At 37.5% G+C, this 22,379-nt stretch overlaps 2 protein-coding genes across 3 annotated transcripts in view; one reads left to right on the top strand and one right to left on the bottom strand.

The window, feature by feature from the left end:
• Nucleotides 1–10,468, top strand: part of LOC127443793 (UV excision repair protein RAD23 homolog A-like) — a 14,758-nt gene extending 4,290 nt beyond the window's left edge. The window contains exons 2-9 of the mRNA XM_051702697.1: nucleotides 1,318–1,479; nucleotides 1,588–1,757; nucleotides 2,795–2,841; nucleotides 3,011–3,138; nucleotides 3,385–3,460; nucleotides 6,357–6,487; nucleotides 6,602–6,769; nucleotides 9,727–10,468. Coding sequence (XP_051558657.1) covers nucleotides 1,318–1,479; nucleotides 1,588–1,757; nucleotides 2,795–2,841; nucleotides 3,011–3,138; nucleotides 3,385–3,460; nucleotides 6,357–6,487; nucleotides 6,602–6,769; nucleotides 9,727–9,840 — 996 coding nt within the window. The 3' untranslated portion in view covers nucleotides 9,841–10,468. The remainder of the gene's footprint in view (nucleotides 1–1,317; nucleotides 1,480–1,587; nucleotides 1,758–2,794; nucleotides 2,842–3,010; nucleotides 3,139–3,384; nucleotides 3,461–6,356; nucleotides 6,488–6,601; nucleotides 6,770–9,726) is intronic.
• LOC127443780 (nuclear factor 1 X-type-like) overlaps nucleotides 10,186–22,379 on the bottom strand; it is a 140,544-nt gene continuing 128,350 nt past the window's right edge. For both annotated transcript variants that reach the window (XM_051702669.1, XM_051702672.1), the window contains one exon: nucleotides 10,186–22,371. In XM_051702669.1, coding sequence (XP_051558629.1) covers nucleotides 22,357–22,371 — 15 coding nt within the window. In that variant the 3' untranslated portion in view covers nucleotides 10,186–22,356. The remainder of the gene's footprint in view (nucleotides 22,372–22,379) is intronic.

Below are 22,379 nucleotides of genomic sequence, written 5' to 3' on the forward strand. Positions count from 1 at the left end.
GAAGCGATTGGGAATGATAGCAACTCAGCCACGAAGTGGTAGGCCACGTAAAATGACAGAGCGGGGTCAGCGGATGCTGAGGCGCTTAGTGCGCAGAGGTCGCCAACTTTCTGCAGAGTCAATCGCTACAGACCTCCAAAGTTCATGTGGCCTTCAGATTAGCTCAAGAACAGTGCGTAGAGAGCTTCATGGAATGGGTTTCCATGGCCGAGCAGCTGCATCCAAGCCATACATCACCAAGTGCAATGCAAAGCGTCAGTATTGCAGTGGTGAAAAGCACGCCACCACTGGACTTTAGAGCAGTGGAGACGCATTCTCTGGAGTGACGAATCACGCTTCTCCATCTGGCAATCTGATGGATGAGTCTGGGTTTGGCGGTTGCCAGGAGAACGGTACTTGTCTGACTGCATTGTGCCAACTGTGAAGTTTGGTGGAGGGGGGATTATGGTGTGGGGTTGTTTTTCAGGAGCTGGGCTTGGCCCCTTAGTTCCAGTGAAAGGAACTCTGAATGCTTCAGCATACCAAGAGATTTTGGACAATTCCATGCTCCCAACTTTGTGGGAACAGTTTGGGGATGGCCCCTTCCTGTTCCAACATGACTGCGCACCAGTGCACAGAGCAAGGTCCATAAAGACATGGATGAGCGAGTTTGGTGTGGAAGAACTTGACTGGCCTGCACAGAGTCCTGACCTCAACCCGATAGAGCATCTTTGGGATGAATTAGAGCGAAGACTGCGAGCCAGGCCTTCTCGTCCAACATCAGTGTCTGACCTCACAAATGCGCTTCTGGAAGAACGGTCAAAAATTCCCATAAACACACTCCTAAACCTTGTGGAAAGCCTTCCCAGAAGAGTTGAAGCTGTTATAGCTGCAAAGGGTGGGCCGACGTCATATTAAACCCTATGGATTAAGAATGGGATGTCACTTAAGTTCATATGTGTCTAAAGGCAGGTGAGCGAATACTTTTGGCAATATAGTGTGTGTATAAATATACAGACAGATAGATATATATATATATATATATATATATATATATATAGACAGACAGATGTTGTTGGCTCAGCGGTTAAGGCTCTGATTTACTGATCAGAAGGTCAGGGGTTCAAGCCCCAGTACTGCCAAGATGCCACTGTTGGGCCCTTGAGCAAGGGGTGCCATATCATGGCTGACCCTTCACTGGGGTATGTGGGGAAAAAAAAAGAATTTCACTGTATATGTATAATGTGTGATAATTAAATTAGATAGACAGACAGATATATAGATAGACATCTCCTTTGGTGATGTAAATGAATAATTTTAATCATTGTAATAACTAAGGTGATGGCACTGAAGGAGAAGATTGAGGCTGAAAAGGGCAGTGACAGTTTTCCAGTGGCAGGACAGAAGCTCATCTACGCCGGAAAAATCCTGCAGGACGACACGCCTATCAAGGACTACAAAATTGACGAGAAGAATTTTGTGGTGGTGATGGTGTCGAAGGTCAGATGTCAAAGTCTTTCAGCGCAGAAATAGCACACTCGAATACATAAAGTCTGATCGTGTTTTTTCGGATTATATGTTTTGAGTATGAAGATTTTTCTCTTCTAGACAAAGTCGCCACCCGCGCCACCCGTCCCACCCCCAGAGCTGCCCAAATCTGCTGCACCTTCCTCTTCATCTCCTCCTCCTGTTCCGGCCCCTGCAGCCATCTGCATTCCTAAAGACGAGTGCCCAGATGACCCTCCGATATCTGTCTCACCTGTGCAGAGCCCTGACGGGTGAGGCCTTAACCATAATGCCTTATAAACATGATATGTGAAGTTTTGTTTTATTGTTAGTATTATTGAAGATTGTCAGTGTGCTGTCTACTGCAATCGTAAAACAGGGTTCTCACAGTCATGAAAATGAGAAAAACCTTAAAGGAATAGTTCACCCAAAAATGGAAATTATTTCATCATTTATTCCCCCTCATGCCATCCCAGATATGTAAGACTTTCTTTCATTTGCTAAACACAAACGAAGATTTTTAGAAGAATATTTCAGCTCTGTTGGTCTATACAATGCAAGTGAATGGTGACCAGAACTTTGAAAGTCCAAAAAGCACATAAATGCAGCATAAAAGTAATCCATATGACTCCGGTGATAAATCCATGTCTTCAGAAGTGATATGATGTGTGGGTGAGAAACAGATCAATATTTAAGTCCTTTTTTTACTATAAATCTCCACTTTCATTTTCACATTCTTCTTCTTTTGTTTTTGGCGATTCACTTTCTTCGTGCATTTCGTCATCTACTGGGCAAGGAAGAGATTTTATAGTAAAAAAGGACTTAAATATTGATCTGTTTCTCACCCACACTTATCATATCACTTCTGAAGACATGGAGTTAACCATTGGAGTCGTATGGATTACTTTTATGCTGACTTTATGTGCTTTTTGGACTTTCAAAGTTCTGGTCACCATTCACTTGCATTGTATGGACCTACAGAGCTGAAATATTCTTCTAAAAATCTTCATTGTGTTCAGTAGAAGAAAGAAAGTCCTACATATCTGGGATGGCATACGGGTGAATAAATGATGAAAGAATTTTCATTTTGGGGTGAACTGTCCCTTTAAATAGTCATGAACATTTATATAGTGAATACAGTTTTCTAGTTTTGCTTTGCTCGAATCTATTTCACCAGCTAGATATTGGAAATGCTTGTTTAGACTAGTGAAATTTGCCCACGAGCCAGCATGTACATTTTAGTCAGTCCATTGAGTCTTATTGGAGACATTTATACACTGGCTAACTGACCAACTGACTTGTTTTGCAGTGGTAGGGGCCTCGTGGCTGATGGGGAAGATGCATCTTCAACATTAGGTAAAAGCCAAGATCATTTCCAGACACTTTGATTATGAAAATCTAGTTTTTTATGGTTATTTTGCAGTAAGGGTGTACAAGAAGCGTTCATTTATAAAAAGCTGCAGCAAGTGTAAAATGCCATACTTCCTGTCTTGTGTTTTCTGATGTTCTTGCGTGTGTTATGCAGTGACGGGTCAGGAGTATGATGCCATGCTGACTAATATCATGTCTATGGGCTATGAACGAGATAAAGTGGTGGCTGCACTCAAGGCCAGTTATAATAACCCTCATCGTGCTGTGGAGTACCTGCTCAATGTGAGTGACTTGTGTGCTGCTCACACAAGTTTTAGTTTCCTACATGCAGATCTTACACTCATAATTACACAAAAAGTAAAAGACTTCCTGGACACCTGAGAAAGCTTTTGATGATATGGTCTGCACTGTGTACATTTTGTTTTTGCGCACAGCTGCAAGCTTTGAGAGTTTTACATTGTACACTTCTGTATTATTTTGCTCTGTGCATGTATACGAATGTGAGTGTGGTGATGTCTTCTGTCTCAGGGGATCCCTTCAGTCCCTGTTCAGGAAACCAGCCCTGCCCCAGTCCAACTGCCCACTGACACACCCTCCACAGAAGGTGAGAAACATATAAAACAATGAGCATGGTCCACAAGAAAGATGTTTTTTATTTGTGTAGTCTCTCTTTAGAGTAAAGTATATGGTCATATTTAGCTATAAAAAAATAAATAAATAATAATTCAGACCCCTTCAGACTCGACGCAAACATTTTATGTATTCTAAATACACCCATTGAAATAATATTTTCAAAATGTTTGCATAATTTGGCAAAATTACAGCTTGATTTGAAATGACTCTCAATAAAAATGTTCTGCTCGCATGTGGTTTACCTTGATTTTTATTTGTTTTCTTTGAACATCACTTGTCTCATTCACTGACACTTTTGTTGACTTGGTTGACATGTACACTAACCTTTGATAACATTTTATTTGGGGCAAAATTGTTTGGTGTGGTGGAAATGACGCCACATCTGTGGGACAGCTGTGATTTTTGAAAAATGGACAAAAACGATTTTCACAAACATTGAGTTGGTGTAGTTCACTCTTCGTTGAGATTGTCATAGTTTAGACATGTTATAGTTTCTACAGAATTTTAAATAAGAGACACAAAACATCTTTCTTAAAAAGACAGTTCACCCAAAAATGAAAATTCTCATCATTTACTCATCCTCATGCCATCCCAGATGTGTATGGCTTTCTTTCTTCTGCTGAACACAAATGAAGATTTTTAGAAGAGTATTTCATCTCTGTTGGCCCATACAATACAAGTGAATGGTGCCCAGAACTTTGAAGCTCCAAAAAGCAAATAAAGGCAGCATAAAAGTAATCTATAAGACTCTAGTGCAGGGGTGTCAAATTCAGTTCCTGGAGGGCCACAGTCAAGCAGAGTTTAGCTCCAACCCTAATTAAACACACTTGAAGCAGCTAATCAAGGTCTTCAGGAGTGCTTGAAGATTACAAGGAGGCATTTTGGAGCAAGGCTGGAACTAAACTCTGCAGAGCTGCGGCCCTCCAGGAGCTGAGTTTGACACCCCTGCTCTAGTGGTTTAATCCCTGTCTTCTGAAGTGATATGATAGGTGTGGGTGAGAAACAGATTAGGGATGCACGATATTTCGGCCACCTATATATTATTCACCGATAACCGGGAAAATAAAAATATTATTATCGCGCCCATAATGGAATTACTGCCGATATTATTTGTTTTTTTTTTTTTTTTTTTTCCCAATATGTTTTGATAATTTGTTACGGTTTATTTGCTTGCGGCTGAGAATCTCTGACTGCCTGCAGAGTTTTTCCTTCAGGTAGAGACTCGGGCAGCCTCAAACGACAGTGTGCGCGCGTACACACAGCATGTCTGTGGGAGTGAAAGACAAGCTCTTGTTGCGCTGTGAGGAATATTTCAACATCTCCGCACCTTGTTACATTGTTTTGGGTCTGGTTTTAATTCGGGATCATCTGCTATAAGTAACAACATGCCGTTTCCCATATTCTGTTTGTTTCATGAGGCAATAAACAAATGCAACAAAAACATGTATGTATGTTAATTGGGGTTGATCATTTTCACTTATTACATCATGAAACATAAACAGAATGTGGGAAATTGCACATTGTTACTCATAGCATTGTGATTAAAACACAACCTAACATGGTACATTATATTGAAATATTTCTCACAGAGTGACTCGAGATGGCTAAAAACACTGTTTTTTGTGAGTTTTTTGTTAGTTTGTGAGTGAAACGAATGTGCTCGTTGTATTCTGTGAGTTGAGACTTTTCTAACATTGACTCTTGATGACTATTCGATCTGTATGATGTTATCTGTTCCCATTATGATTGTTGTGTTCATATTTCATAAGTTATACAGTGGAACTGTTACAGATGAAACAAGCGTCTGCGAATGAGACGCGCATAAGCACACATACACAACACACACAAACCACCACTGAACTCAGTCTTGCTGCTAGCATAAATATTACACTATTTATACAGAGATTATGGTTTGCATTGTGTGCTTTGTTGTTTCATGTTCATTACATGCAGTTCATAGCCTCATTTTGGTTTAATGCATTAACACAGCTTTTAGAAGTTCATTATTCTCTCTCTGTTATCGAGTCATCAGGATTACAGTAAACACACATAAATGGGCACCATACAATTTATGGTGCATTGTCATTTATTTGTCATTCAGATCAGCATTCATCTGTAATATAGGCACATTTCTGGTTCATGTTCAAACAGCAGTAAGTCCAAATTTCAAGCTTTTAAATGACACATATTTTTCAAATGAGAAGCTTTTAATTTATAAGCTAGCAGTTCCAGGTTAAAGGATTAAAATTGAAAACTTTTAAAAAATATCGGTTATCGGTATCGGCCATAATGAGCTGTGAATTATCGGTTATCGTATTGGCCCAGAAATTCCATATCGGTGCATCCCTAAAACAGATCAATATATAAGTCCTTTTTTTACTACAAGTCTCCACTTTCACTTTCACATTCTTTTGTTTTTGGCAATTCACAGTCTTAGTGTATGTCGCCACCTACTGGGCAGGGAGGAGAATTTATAGTAAAATGTGGTTAATGTGCTTTTTGGACCTTCAAAATTCTGGTCACCATTCACTTGCATTGTATGGACCTACAGAGCTGAAATATTCTTCTAAAAATCTTTGTGATCAGCAGAAGAAAAAAGTCATACACATCTGGGATGGCATGAGGGTGAGTAAATGATGAGAGAATTTTCATTTTCGGGTGAACTATTCCTTTAACACTCTCATACTTGCAAGTTGCGAGACAAATAAGAAACTCAAAACTAGTCTAACTAGGAAACCCAATGGCAAAATAAAATGCCCAATACAATTATTGTGATATTTACGATGTTGTTTAATTTGATCTAGTCCGCAGTCATTGCACAAATATTGCTCAGCTCTACTTCAAAGACAGATTTGTCCTTGTATTAGGTGAGAACCCTCTGGAGTTCCTGCGTTCACAGCCGCAGTTTCAGAGCATGAGGCAGGTGATCCAGCAGAACCCGTCCTTACTGCCAGCCCTCCTACAGCAGCTGGGTCAGGAGAACCCAGAACTACTGCAGGTGATCAGCAGTCTTTCTCCTGATGATGATGATGATGATGATGTGGAAAGCATACAGCATTGCAGTGTTGTTAATGTCTGGTACTTACTGTGACAATATTTTTGTTGATGGCAGCAAATCAGCCAGCATCAGGAGCTGTTCATCCAGATGTTAAATGCACCGGTTGGCGAGGGGGAGGGCGGAGATGGCGGGGAGTTCGCTGACCTGGGTGCTATTGGTGACGAGGGAGCACCCGGCAGTTACATCCAAGTGACACCACAGGAAAAAGAAGCCATCGAGAGGGTGAGTGAAAAACACTGTCCAGTATGTTTGGTCGGTTGGGGTTCAGGTTTTTTTCCCGTTTACTTCCGGTGCCACAGCAAACATATTTTATTGGACTGTGGTGTTTCTAGTCCTCTGCAAAATGTGTTTAATTCTGCGGACACTCTTTAAAAGGTTTTTAACAAAGTCAGTCCAGATTTAATTTTTGAATTTGTATTAAAAATGGATCTTAACCTCCTGAGACTCAAGTGTGACTGCTGTGTGCATTTCCCTTTTTGATTTGTAACTAGTAGCACTTAGTAAAAAAATTCTAGAGGAAATAATTTTCCTAAAAATTGATGTCCTCATATGTGGACAGCGGGACTATGTTGTGAAATTTTAAATAATAACAAGCTATTGAAAGTCAGATTTTTATTTTATTTTATTAAATTGTTATGTTTCCAGGAGTGTTGATTATTCATGTTTTTGAGACGTTACAGACATTACATCAGAAATTAGCATAATTAATTCTGATTAAGTAATGTCCAGCATCATCCAATCACTGACAACCATTTAAAAATAAAATGATAAATTCTGAATCTATGTATTGATCATCATTGTCTCATGTCTGCCGAACATGTTGAGTGATCCAAACATCATCTGCAGCCTGAAACTGAACTTTTGGTCAGATTTTATGGGTGAATGCATTTAGCTGCACAGGAAAACTATAGGATGCTCCCTTGCTCCCTATTTAGTGAATGACTTAACCTCCAGTGTGCTGTCTATCTGCACTGGTCTCAGTTCAAAATGCATATTATTTTTGTCCTTACTCCATATAAAGCCTCTGAAAGCAACATTTATCAGCTTTTTGATGAACCTATTGATTCTCAATGTGAAAATGCACAGTAAATATATAGGAATGCATTTACTATTGTTAATGAATTAGGGCTGCCCCCTGATAGTCGACCAAACTTTAGTCCATGAGAAGAGTCTTGGTCGACCAAGTTTTGATTGGTCGGTTGGTCCGAGGAAACCGACGAACACCGGTATTACCGCTGGTTGGATATTAGGTGGTATTATGGGGTGATTTTCATTAAGCAGGGTTAGGGTTAAGCCTACACAATAAAGCAAGACACCTTGATTTCAAACTTTGAACTTTATTTTTTATTTATTTTAACAAAAATTTCAAATGAAACTGGAAAAAAAATAAGTGCATTTAAAATGTGTGTTGTTCAACACACACATTGAACTGTTGTTCAAAAACAGTTGTCAACATCTCTCTGGCAAAGAACATACTTCATCTGTGCATTCTCTACCTGACGGGTATTTCGTTGTCTGGGAAAATACATCATGTGTGTGAATAAATTTTTGTTCCCTCCTCCACGAGTATATATATATATATATATATATATCCAGTTACATCGGAAATCCCCGGGCTGAGGGATCGGTGAATATTCTTGCTGTAGTGATTTTGCATTGAAAATGTAATTAATTTATTTAAAAAATGTAAATCAAATACATCTCTAAATTCAAATTGCACTCCAAATGAAACGAAAAAGCAAATAAATAAATAATAAAGTGATAAAAGCGGAAAATTACTTACACAAATGAAGACATAAAAATAATTATAATGATGATAATAATCACGGTTCTGGGTGAACTTGTTTTTGTATTATTTTATGTTTTAATCACAGATGTATAGGCTGTAGAGTTGTGGTCACAAAGAACTGCTCTGTGGAAATAAAGCAAACTGAAATCAAAACACCTCCTGAGCTGAGATGTCTGAGGTCATTTGCAGCACTCATAGACGATACTGTTCTTGCAACAAAAAAATTCAGAAGACAGAAACAAAGAAAGAGTGAGAACCTTTTACATGCACATGTTCCAGGAGACTGCAGGCCTCCGTACAAACAGCGTGTCATACATGCGTATAGACGGCTTTTCTTAATTTCTTAACAGTATAATAAAGTGTTTCTTCAAGCACGTGTCTGTGTGACTACGGGCAAATTATTTGTAATATTAATTTGATAATAATAATAATAGACTAATAATAATAATAATTTAATACATGGGAAAATGAGCCAAATGTCATCTTGACATCGTCAAATGCATCAGCTATTGGTGATCACTCGGACCATCGTCGATCCCCGAGATAATCGTCTGTCGGCACAACCCTAATGTGCATTTCTCTCTATAAATTAACAAACTGTTCAGACAGTCTCCTTGCTGGTTTTTCCGACACATTCAGAATAATTCCCGCTTTTGCAGGTGTCGCTGCGGCTCGCTTCGTGTGTGCGCTTGTAAAATGTCGACTGATGGCTTAAATTAACGACTACTAGTCGACTAGGAAAATCTTTGGTCAGGGGCAGCCATATAATGAATAGAACTGTTTTCAACAGTGATAACAAAATAAAATATAACAAAATGTATGTTAAAATGAAGTGAAATGACCCAATGTTAATGTTGAAAGTTATTCAAAATAACTAACATGTTTTTTCAACTTGATGGAATAATTTCCCAAAATTGTTTATCAGTGCGCTGATGTGCGAAAAATGAAAAACCTTAAAGAGATTTCTTACCAGTGGCACTTTTGTTAGCTCTGCGCCTGTAGAAGCGCTTCACTGAAATCGGCGTCATGTTGTTGTTGTCACGTGACTGTGTGGTTAAGTTTAACCCTTAAATGAAAGTCTAGAGTCTTGTGAACAGTATTCAGTCAGTTTAAATGAATTTAAATCATACGTTACAATGTCCATGTATGTGGACGTGGGGTTGCACGAGGTTAAACCGCTTATATACTGTATTATAGTTGTTTTAGCTGGATTTTGCCATGAAAATTAGCTTGCATGGCGTTACAAACAAACAAAATTTATGGTTAATTTAATTTGTCCTGAATAATTGTAATAAGGTGGACTCAAGGTGAAGCTTTTAAATAAAGGAAGAAAAGTTTTGTTTTTCCCTTATAAATAATCTTCTTTTTCCATTTTCTTTCTCTCTTTCAGTTAAAAGCTCTTGGGTTTTCCGAAGCCCTGGTGGTCCAGGCGTACTTTGCCTGCGAGAAGAACGAGAATCTGGCAGCCAACTTCCTGCTCAATCAGAATTTCGAGGACGAATGAGAGTTGTGGAGTGCCCGCGTGCCCCTTCCCCCTCCACTACACAAGCACTGCATCTACTCGGGACCCCATTATTTCTTTGAGTTTATAAGTCAAGGGGAGACTCGCAGACTGGGTGGGGATGGGGCGGATGCATTTCAATGATGAAAAAATTCCAATGGAATTGTTGGCATTTGGATTGAATGCACTCTAGCATGTTGAAGGGGTGTGCTTGCACGTGAATGTGTGTGTGTGTTTGTTCCCTTAGGGAATATTTGACTAAATCGGCAATAGTTGAAAGTAAACGCTCTCCTAGTAGTATTATGGGATATGATAAGCAAGGTTAGATGTGCGGATAAGCATCGCTTGTTTGTTTTTATTTTGGAGAAGGATTAATAATATATGTCTAAAGGAGAATTTTATATAATTCTCTAATATCAGAGATATTTCTGTATTTCTCAAAGGACACCCTCCAGATGAATGTGATAACAGCATTAAAACATGACATAAGATGTAGTCCAAATAATATCAGTTTTAAACTCCGTCTCTAACAGTGTTTATGTAAATGAATGTACTGCGATGGAGGATGTCATGTCAAATCTGGAAGCAAAGAATCTGACCAAGCTGATAAACGATTTGTTTGACTACCCGACCTGTCCCATTTCAGGGTGTAATTTCTGTGCAACTAGTGGCATCGAACAAAATTACAATGTGTTTGAGTGTCCTGACTGCACCAGACAGTCCGTTTGCCCGATCAGTGGAAGATGGGGCAGTGTTTAAAACTTATTTGAACAGTCATTATTTTTGCAATTCTGTTGGGTGGCGCAGAAATTACACTTTACCTTTTAAAGCTCCTTATTTATTACTTAAAACTAGCGGTCGACCGATATATCGCCTGAATATTTTAATTATTGCATCGGCTGATAAATTTTCCCCTTTGGCCTGTTTGTTTCTTGAGGGCGCTGAGAATCGCCTGCTTACATGTGCAGCGACTGAGACATGTAAACGACCAGTCACGGTTCGTTTTGTTATGTGCCATCATGTTACTACAATAATAGACCGGTGTGCAACACAGTGTCATTCAAATGGTCCGCTTATCAGAGCCGCAACAGATGCGTTTGAGCTCATAATGTTAAAGTGCTCACCTGTTTCATTCTCCCTCTCTCTCCTCAACAGTTCCCTGCAACTTAACTGACTTGTCTTATGATAAAAAGGCAAATATCAATAAAACTAATATCATATAACATCTGCAAATATGCACATATCTCGTTTAAACAGATGTAATAAACCAACCTCACAAAACTTCAGCAGATCCAGCATCCTGTGGAACGCTCATAAATCTTCCTCTGAAGCACGTATTCTAACAGTAACTCTACAGCTTCCTGTAACTTTTCTAAAGATAAAAGGTAAATATCAAAACCTCTATTATATACCGTCTGCAAATATGCGTTTAAAAAGATGTAATTCACGAACCTTACAAAAATCCACCGTTTTCTTCCTGTCGAGCGCTCATTTAATATCTTACTCTGAAGCGCATATTCCATCAGCCAGAATCAAAACTTCCTCTGATTCGCAAATCATGACGGTCATTGGTCATAATCCAAGTAGGTGATCCAGGCCGTTTAAACTGTTAGGAGATTGTGCTGCTTGCGCTGGATCCGCATGAGCGTGTGAGTGCAACTTCAAAGTAAAAGCGCTTCACGTGTGCTATAAGTAAATGTCTTATTCACTATGCACTGTACAGTTGAAGTCAGAAGTTTACATACATTTAGATTGAAGTCATTAACCTATTTTTTAACCACTCCACAGATTTCATATTAGCAAACTCTAGTTTTGGCAAGTCGTTTAGGACATCTACTTTGTGCATGATGAGTAATTTTTCCAACAATTGTTTACAGACAGATTGTTTCACTTTTAATTGACTATATCACAATTCCAGTGGGTCAGAAGTTTACATACACTTAGTTAACTGTGCCTTTAGGCAGCTTGGAAAAACCTTTAGACAATTAGCCAATTAGCTTCTGATTGGAGGTGTACTGAATTGGAGGTGTACCTGTGGATGTATTTTAAGGCCTACCTTCAAACTCAGTGCCTCTTTGCTTGACATCATGGGAAAATCAAAAGAAATCAGCCAAGACCTCAGAAAAAAAATGTGGACCTCCACAAATCTGGTTCATCCTTGGGAACAATTTCCAAATGCCTGAAGGTTCTTTTGTACAAACAATAATACGTAACTATAAACACCATGGGACCACGCAGCCATCATACCGCTCAGGAATGAGACACATTCTGTCAATCCCAGAACAAGAGCAAAGGACTTTGTGAAGATGCTGGAGGAAACGGGTAGACGAGTATCTATATCCACAGTAAAACGAGTCCTATATCGACATAACCTGAAAGGATGCTCAGCAAGGAAGAAGCCACTGCTCCAAAACCACCATAAAAAACCAGACTACAGTTTGCAAGTGCACATGGGGACAAAGATCTTACTTTTTGGAGAAATGTCTTCTGGTCTGATGAAACAAAATTGGAACTTTTCGGCCATAATGCCATCGTTATGTTTAAAGGAAAAAGGGTGAGGCTTGCAAGCCGAAGATCACCATCCCAACTGTGAAGCATGGGGGTGGCAGCATCATGTTGTGGGGGTGCTTTGCTGCAGGAGGGACTGGTGCACTTCACAAAATAGATGGCATCATGAGGAAGGAAAGTTATGTGGATATATTGAAGCAAAATCTCAAGACATCAGCCAGGAAGTTAAAGCTTGGTCGCAAATGGTTCTTCCAAATGGACAATGACCCCAAGCATACCTCCAAAGTTGTGGCAAAATGGCTTAAGGACAACAAAGTCAAGGTATTGGAGTGGCCATCACAAAGCCCTGACCTCAATCCGATAGAAAATTTGTGGGCAGAACTGAAAAAGCATGTGCGAGCAAGGAGGCCTCCAAACCTGACTCAGTTACACCAGTTCTGTCTGGAGGAATGGGCCAAAATTCCAGCAACTTATTGTGAGAAGCTTGTGGAAGGATACCCAAAACATTTGACCCAATTTAAACAATTTAAAGGCAATGCTACCAAATACTAACAAAGTGTATGTAGACTTCTGACCCACTGGGAATGTGATGAAAGAAATAAAAGCTGAAATAAATCATTCTCTCTACTATTATTCTTAAAATAAAGTAGTGATCCTAACTGACCTAAGACAGGGAATGTTTTCTACTATAAAAGTCAGGAATTGTAAAAAACTGAGTTTAAATGTATTTGGCTAAAGTTTATGTAAACTTCTGACTTCAACTGTATGTGCAATTGGTTTGATTCAGTATTTTTTTGAGAAAATGCGATTGCTAACGTGGACATGCCATCCATGGTTGCTGGACTACTGTGTGCTCTGTTATTTCCTTCTTCCTAATATATTAACAATTGCTTCATGTGCAAATAAATTACAAAAATTTGATGACTAAATGGAAATTAGAAGAAACTGCTATCTACCATTTAAAATACAATATTATTTTTTTAGATTCTTTTTTACAAAGTTCAGGTTTTGTGTGAAATTGAGTAAATATAGTGCTAAATAAGAGTTCATTCATTTTTTTAGCAATTTTATGTTTATGTTATTTACTATATGAAATTGTGTGATATATTGGCATTGTATCGGCATTGGCCATTAAAAAACCCATATCGGTCGATCACTACTTATAACAGACATATAAATCTCATCTCGTCACCGTTGGAGCAAAATATTCAGAAGTATAAATGACAATAAGGTTCATTTAGGGAGGTTAATTTACTTTTTAGACATTTAATAGATTCACTTAGTTTTCCTGTATAAGAGGACCAACTTGTACCAATACAGCAAAGAAGAGCTTGCTTGCATTGCAGAGATAAAAAAAAAAAAACAGAGGCCTGTTACAGCATCACGATGTAGTTTGCGCTGCAAGATTGCAAAGTCAAAGTCAGAGATTTTTTGAAGCATATCTATGTAAAGCTGACAATGGGTTTATGGGCAAAGTAAATTCTATTTGAGAGTTCAACTTCAATAAGTGAAATATTCACCTTTTTTAGCAGGTATACCAAATCCAGAAACTTTTAACACTGAGAGCATTTACATGCACGCCATTACGCTAACACGAAAACCAGCTTATTCAAAAAATCACCAAGTACCTGTGTCGATCGGTTTATGCTTTAACCGTTTATGACCGTACCCAGATAAAGGAATGCCGTTTATGGTGTTTACATAACCACATACATTGTTGGCTTATTAAGCATTGTAAAATTGTGCATGTAAAGGCACTCATTGTGTCCTTAAACATTCAAAGTAAAGGATTGCTCCTTTGTTATGTTGTACGCAGGCCTAGATGGAATCTGGACTTTTTGTTGCATTTGCTGCATTGATTTTGGGGGAAATTTGCGGAATATGGTCAAATTTAAAAGTATTCCACTTGTATTGGTAGCTGAATGCAATATCGATTTACCCAAAATATTTAATAAACAAAAAAACATGGTGCAGAATGTGCAGAACTTTAAATAATGTGCATTCCAGTTGTGCAGAAATGCCATGTGGGCCTGCTTCTAAACTTATAGTATAATTTACTATAATGTCTGAACTTCTCTCTTGGGATCAATAAAGTCTTACTGACTGATTAAAGTGGTGGTGATTTCTCACCATAAAACAAACCAAAACCATGACCTTTGTACAGTCAAGAACATCATTTATTCAATCAGGTGCTGCTCTTTACAAACTTTTAGTTTTTATAATGGAAAAGAATCTGTAAATAACACATGCAGATCGCCAAGGGCTCTTGTGAGGGCGCACAGGGATGGAGAGCACTGGATCGGGACACCTCCCAGCTGGTATGTATGGACCTATATGTGTACAGCTACATGTGCATTAGTGAATTGGGAAAGATTTTAAATAAACAGAAGTCTGCCACTACCTGTAACTAACCATGACACAAGCAGCTACTGGAGGAGGAATTGTTGATAATACTGATTTTGGTTTTACTGACTCTAATTAATAACTCGAATCATAACTCTATCCATTTGTTAGAAAAGCTCATTTGAAATAAGCTTTACAATCTACTCAAAATTTAAGTTAAGCACATTTTTTTTATATAGTTTGCTACACTGACAAAAAGTAGACAAACTATGTTTGACGCTTCTTAAGGGGGCAATATCTTTTGAAAATATACAAATCAGATATTTAATATGTCTCATATTTTTCTGGCACATAAAACAAGGGGTTTTTGAATGAATTAACTATTTAAATTAAGGTGAAAGCATTAAACAATCCAACATGATCACACAGGAAATCAACAGGTTGCTTCCGAAAGTTCATGTTAACTGAAATCGACCTAAAATCCCATTTAGTTACTGTTACTGACAAGCTTCAGATGCCATTCTCAGTGGACATTTCACCCGAGCACTGCAGCTCACACATGCATGCCCATATGTTCAACAACATTCCTAGCTTTGGCTACTGGGGGGCAGTGATTTGAATTTCGGTAAGCACAGACCGATTTCAGAAGCAAAACTTTCGAACTACTCTTGCTGAATTCAAAGTGTGATAAGTCATTAAGATGACACTCTTTATCCACAATTGCAATTCACCATCAATTTGGGATTGAACAAGCAACCTTTCTGTTGCATGTCCAAGTTATTAGCAAGCAGGCTGTTTTGTGTATGGCATGTTCTTAGTGCAATTTGTCTTATGCCCAATCAGTCTGTAAGGTGCAATTAGCAAATAATCAGTCAAGTTTTTAAATAGCAGGTCTCATACAATGACTAAAAAAGATGCTTTAATTGTGGAGTCCAAGAGTTTCTTTTGAGACTCCAAATTGCAAGGAAAATTGAAATAAATATAAGACAAACAAACAAGACAGTTGATCTGTGTTGCCTGGTCCAGTGCTCTTCACCTACACCCAAGCCCCTGATGCCAACAAAAACCTCTTACCCAGGGCCGTACCCCTTCCCAAGACACAACACACCCGACCCTTCAAGTTGCTCTGTTACTTCTGGTCGAAGTTATGTTTTAGGAAGCATAAGCTGGCCCTGGATCAGCATTAATGGGGCAGATTCTACTCAAAGCCCACTGCATTTGACTGAAGTGAGAGAGATGTGCATGATATAAACATGTGAAGCATACAGACAGGGATATAACATTAGAGTTTACAACATCTTGCTCGAGAGAAAAAGAGGTTCAACATTTTTTTTTTCCAACTCTTTCAAAAAGTAGGGAGAGAGAGGAAAGAGAAAGATAGGGAGACATCTACAGTGCCAAGAAGATTGAGAGAGGCTCTGATTCAAAACCTGGTGAGCTGCTTGCTGTCTACTGCCAACATAGGCAACTGCCTTCTAAGGTGGCACCCTTAGAAGTGACTCATTTGGTAAAGTTTGTGCATCACAGAAACGGCACTCATCACGTAATGCACGTGGGAGACTTGACTCAGTTGATTTCAATAGAGTTTGGTGTTAGCATGGTGCTAAGCTAACAGCATAACATTTGCCAATATTGCGTAAAGTAGTCCATTTTTAATTAGATTGAATTGATTTTAGCATTACGTTTCAGTAATGAATGAATAATATTGACTTTATAATCAATATTTGCCTCATTTTGTCCACAATCTTAAATGGATCTCAATATAGTTTGGTGTTAGCATGTTGCTAAGCTAACAACATAACACTAAAAAGAAGCATAGATATACAAATATTGGGTAAAATAGTCAATTTTTAATTAGACTGAATTGTTTTTAGCATTACTTTTCAGTAATTAATGAATTATATTGACTGTATAATCAGTATTTGTATCATTTTGTCTACAATCTTGAATGGATTTGTTCACTGAGCTGGGATTGATTTCTCTGTGGAGGATACATGTGATGCTGCCTAAGAATTCAGCCAAAAGAAGGTATCTAAGAAGGTTGTATAATTACACTGCCTAATTTTTGGAACAGCCTCTGCACAATTTATGATGACTTAAAATGCTGCCTACATAGGCATCTCACTAGGTTTTGGAACAGAGCAAGAGAGACTGACAGAGGTACAGAGAAAATATTTTTTATTTTATTTTTTAACAACTTCCCCCCCCCCATCATTTTACAATAAGAAGAACAAAATCACATCCATTTTCTTGTAGTACTATATACTGTGTATACGGCTTGAGAAAGCTTAAAGAGAAGTAGAAGGAAAGAAGACGGGTGTTCTCATTTACAAGATGGTGTCTGTGAACAAAAGGCACTTTGAATAGGACAACCTTTAAATGCTCACCTATTACACTACAGCACGAACACTATGGGAGCTCATTTACATACAGAAAAAGTTTCCAGGACGATACGGGGGCCGTGGCTCACTGATTTTCCAATGCGTTTCTGCCTCTCCCCTCAAACCACGTGTGCTCTAAACTACGAGAATGTCTAACAAAACTCTACTCACATTAACACATTTTAACACGATCCTCACCTAAATTAGTCTGACATTTGGAGCGAACATTTCATTGCTTGTGATGAATCCTCTACCGTATTCTCGATCTTACTGTATTTTCGGAATCAAATAAACGTGACACTTGATAATTAAAATGCCCATTACTCCAACAAAGTTGGAGACTGAAGTTATAAAGCAAAATGTAAATAATCTATGTGTTCCTGCTTATGCATCCGGAATTTATCATTTTAAGAACGATGTTGTTAAACACATTTAAGAAGTAAAGGCCAAAGTATACTTCGGTTTTCAGAGTGTGTGTTGCAAATACACACAGTACGTGCGGACTGACCGCATGCAGCCTTGTTTTTCTAGACATGGACACAGTCCAGGTCTTTTCGGCGTTGCCTGGCGTTAACTGTGCTAAAAGAGTATCGAATGGGCTTGCGGTCAAAAGGCTGAGCGCGAGAAAGTATGGCACGCAGAAAAACGAAATATGTCCTAGCCTTAAGAAGGGGCATTGCTTTATTAAAGGTTGTAGTAAAATGCCTTTTGTCAGAACCGATATATAAAAAATTTAACCCCCCTTAGTAAAAACAAATGCAGAAGAAACGAGAAACAGTTTTCGTAAAAATTGTCTCTTAAGAAACAGTCGTTCTGGTGTGGTATTATTCGCATATGAGTAACAGAAGCACCAGTATTTTTTTTTTCGTAATACATATTTGTTTTGACAGTTCGCAAAATTGTTCCTTCAGCCCCCACCACAAAAGATTACAAATAAAACTTAAAAAAAAAAAAAAAAGATAAATGAAAAGTAAAAACGAACTTCCCCAACACTTACAAAGACTGGGATTCTTTTTGTGGCCCTCATATTTAGAGTCCAGGAGCTCGCAGACTTCAACTTTTTTTTTTTTCTTTTTTTACTTGCATCACTTTCTTAAAAATCTCAGACAAACATAGATATCTACCCAACACATTGCACATGGCTCAGTCCACATATATCTCTTTTTTTTCTCAATAATAACACTTTTTTTTTTTTTTTTTTTTTTACAAAGAAAACAAATTCTTGTTTTCTTTGACAAATTGTTTCCGTTGTATATGAAAGTGTATTTGTCATGTATTTGCACTGACCTGAACAATACCAAAGGTTGCGAAGACCCGTGTGTTTACGAGTTTACTATTTCTGGACATTTTCCAATGACGTCACTGACTCGGGTGAAAGGTCAAAAAATAACTAGACTGCCATAGAGCTAATTTCACAGCGGAAGAACTATACATATATCCATATATATACAGTGCGAGTACGATATGATCTAACAAATATTTATAAATATGATGTTTGCAGTTGCTTATATGTTGTTTCTTGCTAAGCCCATGATACATATTGTACATATTTTCTGTAGTTTATACATGAGGTGAAGACCCTGAATTACATGTAAAGGGGACACTGAGGCACTTTGATGCGTTTGGATGGTGAAATATAGTCTGTTTTTGACAAGCTACCGAAGGACGACCGGCGGGCCGATCTCTCAGCCAATAAGAGTCCCTGACATGTGATTGACAGCCAGGCAGTCCAGTTATTTAGTGAGGTCAGTGATTTCGAGAGTCTGTTCTTGTGCTGTTTGGACAGCGAAAATGTTCTTCTCTATTTTGTTTTGTTTGTCTCAAAATATAATATGTATTGTACCTTAAATAGGGTGCATATTCTAAAATCAAAATTCGGTAGAGGAGATTAAAGAGGTAGTTCAGACAAAAATGAAACTTCTGTCATAATTTACTCACCATCACGTCGTTCCACATGCGTTGAACTTGCGCAAACATGTTTAGCGCTAAATGCAAATTCTTGCGTAAACACTGTGAATGAGTTGCTCATGAATGTGCGTCAAGATTTTCACCAAAAAATGACTTGAATTGTGGGTTGTTTTTCACCAACAATTTTTGCGTGGCTTCAAAAGACTTGGAATATGACGCACAAGTTGCATAGACTACTTTTATGGTACTTTTGCATCCTTTTTTAAACTTGAAAGTAAATCTATATCCACTGCCATTGTACCGAGATATTCATTTAAAAAATCTCCTTTTGTGTTCCGCAGTAGAAAGTGTCATACAGGTTTGGAATGACATAAGGGTGAGTAAAGTATGACTGAATTTTCATTTTTGGGTGAACTATCCCTTTAAATGTTTCCCTTTGTCCTTTAATGGTATGGGCATGTGTCATAGTGCAGTGTTTGTGTATGTGTTATGTATGTATGTTTCTTAGTTTACTGCTATGCTGGTAGGCTAAAATGAAATGGCAGCCATCGGTAGATTGTCTTGTGAGCCAGGCAATACTAGTGTTTTGAAACAAAAAACTGAGGTGTGGAGAGAAAATGTTAATGATATGAAGGAACTGCAAACCAATGGTGAGTGTGATTGGTAGGAAGGGTAGAGCACTGTCGACATCATAGTGACCCCAAAATCTAGTTAATGAAGCTTAGAGATTGTCCATTTGTTAGTCACATTCAAGTTGAAGGAGAGTTAAATGATATGTTTGTTCTTAACCTGTTATTCTACGGAAAACAAAAACACTTTGGTAAGCACAAATCCACATGCAGTCCGAGCGGGTGTTACGTTGTGAAAAAAGTGCACAAAACCTATAAAACAAATAAAAAATGTAAAAGTTTGAATCTCATGAAAACATGTCCAGATCACATTTTAAAATCAATAAGAGAAAATACATTTATATTTTACATAAAGAAAATGGGCCATTTATTTTCAGGACAATTAATCAGACCTTAATGCATCTTGACATTTTACTTTAGAATTTTAGTTTTTAATGGTTATTCTATTTACTGTAATACAATGATTTTTTTTAATTATTATTGTAAAACAGTTAAAATTATTGTATTACAGTATATTTTAAATCAGCATAAATTTGTATTACCTTAATGTGTCATGACGTACAAGTACACATTTTTAATTCTAAATACTGTAATACAATAATTTTAACTGTTTTACAGTAAAAATAAAAAATCATTGTATTACAGTATTTTTTTAAATCAGAAAAAATGCATCTCAACATTTTACTTTTTAGTTTTAATTCTCAATGATCATTCTCATAACTGTAATACAGTCATTTTACTGTATTACAGTACTTTTTTAAAATCAGCATACATTTTCATTACTTAAATGCATCACAACATTTTGCTTTTTAGTTTTAATTTTCAATGGTTATTCTCATAACTACAATACAGTAATTTTACTGTTTTACTTTTTTTTTTTTTAAAAACTCATACTACAGTAGTTTTTAAATCAGCACAAATTTTCATTACCTTAATGCATCTCAATATGTTACTTTTGAGTTTTAATTCTCAATGGTTATTCTCATAACTGTAATACAGTAATTTTACTGTATTACAGTAAAACTCATCCATTTGCAATATTTTTTAAATCAGCATAAATTGTCATTACCTTAATGTGTCTCAACATTTTACTTTTGAATTTATATTCTTAATGGTCATTCTCATAACTGTAAAACAGAAATTTTTACTGTATTACAGTAAAAAAATAAATCCTTGTTTTACACTATTTTTAAATCAGCAAACATTTTTATTATCTTAATGCATCTTGAAATTTTACTTTAGAATTTAAGTTTTTAATTGTTATTTTTATTACTGTAACTGTTTTACAGTAAAAAAAAATAAAAAATCATTGTATGACAGTATTTTTTTAAATCAGGAAAAATTATCATTACCTAAATGTGTCTCAACATTTTACTTTTAAGTTTAAATTCTCAATGTTTTAAATTCTCAATGGATATTTGTCCTAATTTCATATTTTTTTTATTTTTTTTATTTAGGGGTGACATATGACACGGACATGATCTTGACAGGTTTTGTGAGATTATCCCCTGTATGTACTGCAAAACCAAACCCAAAGCTAAGAAAAGTAGAATAAGCCCTTGTGTGTAGGGCCTACTGTAGGATCGATCCTGTATATGTGGATGCACAAGCACTCAGACTGAATGATGGTGGTGCTAAAACCCCCATTAATTCATTCAATTAGAGTGTATAACTCAAATCACTGACCTTTTAATTCATCAACACTACATAATGAAAGATATATATATATATATATATATATACTGTATCATTAAGGTTTAACCCCAAAACAACAGTCAATCGTGCTTGACCCTTCTTCCCATTACTGTCATAAAACTAAAAGCCAGGTTCTCTATATGATGTTGTGATATGTTATGACTGCCTCTGTCTCAGTGTAGTGCTGTCATTGAAATGTGTATTTGCATGTTCTATTGCTTTGCTCAAGCTATGATGAGAAATTATCTGTGTGTGTGCGTGTGTGTGTGTGTGTGCGTGCGTGCATTTATGTGCACACATGAACAAATTATCATAGAATCATGTAGCCTGACTCCGCATTGCAAATCTGAGGCCAAACAATCTGACATCCCTTATCATTGATCATTTCAATAAAACTGATCACGGTTAGTGTTCCGTGTTGTTTGACTGTTTCACTCACAGTCTGTTGCTTGTCCACAATTAAACAGGGAGTGGATGAGTTCACACTGCACTGAAGGCTGAGCCAATCAAAAGAGTTCAGCTGAGTTTCTCTAGCCAATCAAATGTGTGTCCGTGGTCGTATTCAGATGGAGCAGATCAATGTGGAGTCCATGATTAACATCATCCAGGATACATTTCATTTCAAATTTCATTTCTAGTGTACAATCAAAATTAGTTCTGACAGGCAAGAAATGGATTTTCCTCACAATGGCATTTGATTGGTATTTGTATGAGCAAATCAAAAGAGGATAAGGGGATTGGTCAATGTACTGGTTGCCTCAGGAACACAATAAAGATGCTGAAAGATGGTTTGTCATTTCTTCTGAATGCTTATTCCATCCGGTCATCCGTCATCAGCGTAGTGTGTTCTCCAAGACTAGAGGCGTAATGCTGAAGTACCCCAGATTCCTCATCCGGAATTGGGTGCCAATGTTTTCAGGAATTGTGTTTGTGTATGGCATGTCTGTGTGTGAGTGAGACTTTTGAGGGGCATGTGAGAAAGTTCCATACTTAGCTTTGTGACATTTCCAGTTTTCATTGCGGATTTGTGCCTGTGTGTTTCATGAAAAGTCTCGTCAAAGGAACCATGACTGCAAGA

This window comes from Myxocyprinus asiaticus, chromosome 7 (genome assembly GCF_019703515.2).
Source record: "Myxocyprinus asiaticus isolate MX2 ecotype Aquarium Trade chromosome 7, UBuf_Myxa_2, whole genome shotgun sequence".
NCBI lineage: Eukaryota > Metazoa > Chordata > Actinopteri > Cypriniformes > Catostomidae > Myxocyprinus > Myxocyprinus asiaticus.